The following is a 2855-nucleotide window of genomic DNA, read 5'->3' as shown; positions in this document are numbered from 1 at the left end:
CCCCCCCCTCCGTGGGTCGGGATTCCCACCCACCCCGGGGCCGAAGGGAGGGGACAGGGGACCGTGGGAGCCGCACCGCAGCAGCCACCACATCCGCACCCCCCCGCGGTGGCCTGGCTGATGTCACCCTCCCAAAATAACAGGGGGAGCGAGGGGGGGGCACAGGAGCGGAAGCCACTGGCCACGGCGGGGAGGGGGGGGACACACGTTCCTGGGAGGGACCTCAGCTCCTCAGTGGGATGTCCAGCCTGGGTCGGTGACAGCCCCACGCAGAGAGGGGACAGCAGCTGGGACTGTCACCCGGGTGGGTAACCCAGGCGTGTGAGGGGGCTGGCATGCCACCACCCTGCAGGTGACAGGGCCACGGCCACCATGGCTGGCTGCCCAGGTCCGTGGCAGAAAGGGGGGGGTTGGGTTCCTCGGCCCCCCCTACCCATCCAGCAGCTTGAGGATGCTCTCCCGCTCCTTCAGGGTCTTCCAGGCCTGGTCCTTCTCCTTCTTGGTGGGCGTCCGCTTCTTCTGCCGGGCGGCCATGATCTTGCGGAAGGCGTCCATCACCTCGTTGTCGGCCATGCGGACGCGCTGCCGCAGCTCCTGCCGGTGCAGCTCCTCCTTGGCCAGCCTGAGGGGGGGAGACACACACAGATGGAGGTGTCAGTCCCCGCCGGGCAGCCCCCCCTGCCCGCCCCCGTCTCCCTGCCCCGCAACTCACCGCAGCAGCTCGTGCTTCTTGGCACGGTTGTGGGCGCTGAGGGCCTTCAGCTCCGCCTGCCTCTTGCGCAGCTCGGCCAGCACCTCGTCCTCCGAGTCCTCGGCCGGCCGGTCCTCTGACTCCAGCAGGCCCTGGGCCACCAGCTCCTCCTTGATCCGCCCCTCCAGCGACTTGGTGTGGGGGACGCTGCCAGGGACAGAGAGTGGCTGCTGGCCACCGCATGCCCTTTGCTCCCCGCGGTTTGCCAGGGGCAGGGAAGCCACCAACATCTTTGGTGTCCCCACAGGCAGCGCCAAGCTCCGGGGTCACCTCAGCCGCTCACCTGAAGGGCTTGTTCTGGCTGCGGGGAGACGTGCCGGCACCGTCGGCTCCCGAGTCCTTGCCGGCGATCTCAGGGATGGGGGAGTCCTCGACGGGGGAGATGATGTTCTCCTAGGGACAGGAGCACAAGGGAAGGGTCACCACGCCAGGCGGTGGCAGAGCCGCCCCACGGGGCCAGGCCACGGGACGGCCCCACGGAGCCCCCTCACCTCCACCAGGGCCTGCAGGAGACGCTGCGTCAGGGGTCCGAAGGGACAGCCGTCCTCCGGCTGCTCGTGCTGGGCCTCCGACTTCTTCAGCAGGGCATCGACATCTGGGAGGAAGTGGGAAGGGGAAAAAAGCAACCGCAAACAAGGGGAGGTGAGCAGGAGGGCAGGGCAACCGCTAGCCCAGGGGCACGGGGCCAGGGCCCAGCTCCACTGGGTGTGGGTGCTCGCAGCCCCTCCGGGCCCATCACACCAGGCAGACGGGTGGGGACGGAGGCACCTTTGGTGTCCAACTCAGTCAGTGGCCCCAGGACGCCTTTCTTCTTGTCAGCAGCAGCTGCCGCCCGGGCTCCGTCCTTCTGCTCCTCCAGCAGGTCCTCCTGGGCCCAGCGCTGCGAGTAGTGCTTCCCCAGAGGTGGGATCTGCAGGAACGGGGCTCAGCACAGCTCCCAGAGCCCCCTGCCTCCCACCCCGCACCACGACCACCCTCCCCGGGAGGGAACACTCGCTGTGAGGGGATGGAGTAGTGGCCAAGGGCTGGGAGGGATCGGGGAGAGAGGGGAAGGGAAGGGACAAGGGGGCTCCAGGTGGGCTCAGGAGTTTTTCACCTTGTAATGCTCAGCCTCATCCTCCGGCGGCTTAAGCAGCTCCTCCAGGACTCTGACCTCCTCGTTGGTGAGATCAGCACAGTACGGCTCCACCGATGCCCAGAACCTGCGAGGACGGATGAATTGTGAGGGAGAGCTGCTACAGGAGCTGCTACACTCCTCCCGTCCCCCAGGAGCACCTCCTCCCTCAGGCTGGGGGCAGCCCTGGCACCGGGTGCTACAAGGAAGGAGACCGACAATCCCCAATGCCCACCCCAACACCCACGCACCTGTTTGGAGCATCATTTTTGGGAATGCGGGGTACATCAATGGGATCATCCTGGAACTCGTATTCCTGGATCTTGGGCTGCAGATTCTTGGACTTGGGCCGGCCGGGGCCAGGCCCGGTCCCGTGTCCCCCTTTGCCCTCCAGCTTCTGCTTCTTGGGCTTCCCGTGTTTGACAGAGGTGCCCACATCGTGGTCCTTGCTCAGCTTCAGGAACCGCCGGTCACCCTTCTTGTCCTGCCAGTCCGTCAGGATCTGGAAGAGAGCGATGCCTCGGTGGGTCCCGTGCCTGGCACCGGGCAGGGACGGAGCAGCGGCAGCCCCTTTGGTGGGAAGGAGTGGGACACGGAGAGCTGCCCTACGGCCCCCGGCACCTGGGTCTCAGCTTCCAGGACGCGGAGGCGGCGGCTGGCGGAGGAGAGCAGCGTCTCCAGCTCCAGCTGCAGCGTGTCCAGCTCTTCGATGCCGATGCCATCGTCCTCCGAGCGGGCGAGCACGGCCGTGTACCGGGGGCACACCTTCACGTGGTCCACCGACTTGAAGTCGTGGAACTGCAGCGGGCAGTCCTTCAGCTCGCTCATGGTGGCAGCGATCGGGGCACCGGGGGGGCCAGGCTACGGGGGAACCGAGGCGGGGGGACCGGGAGACTATGGCAGACCCGGGGACAGGAGAAGCTGAGAGGGAAGGGAGCGGAGCGGGGGGCTACGGGGAGCACCGGGGCGCTGAGGGGAACCGGGCGGGGG

General features: G+C 67.6%; 1 protein-coding gene across 1 annotated transcript; it reads right to left on the bottom strand.

The window, feature by feature from the left end:
• Positions 1–17: 17 nt before the first annotated feature.
• On the bottom strand, positions 18–2833 carry TADA3 (transcriptional adaptor 3). Its single transcript, XM_014946739.1, has 8 exons — positions 2487–2833; positions 2117–2367; positions 1848–1953; positions 1520–1661; positions 1243–1346; positions 1035–1144; positions 713–898; positions 18–622 (listed from the first exon to the last, which is right to left on the bottom strand). Exons 1-8 carry the CDS (start codon positions 2691–2693, stop codon positions 430–432), a joined length of 1299 nt encoding a protein of 432 aa, XP_014802225.1. The 5' UTR covers positions 2694–2833; the 3' UTR covers positions 18–429.
• Positions 2834–2855: the final 22 nt, after the last annotated feature.

Source organism: Calidris pugnax, unplaced genomic scaffold (assembly GCF_001431845.1).
Source record: "Calidris pugnax isolate Ruff unplaced genomic scaffold, ASM143184v1 scaffold81, whole genome shotgun sequence".
In the NCBI taxonomy this organism is placed as follows: Eukaryota; Metazoa; Chordata; class Aves; order Charadriiformes; family Scolopacidae; genus Calidris; species Calidris pugnax.
This window is presented reverse-complemented; position numbering and strand designations above follow the sequence as displayed.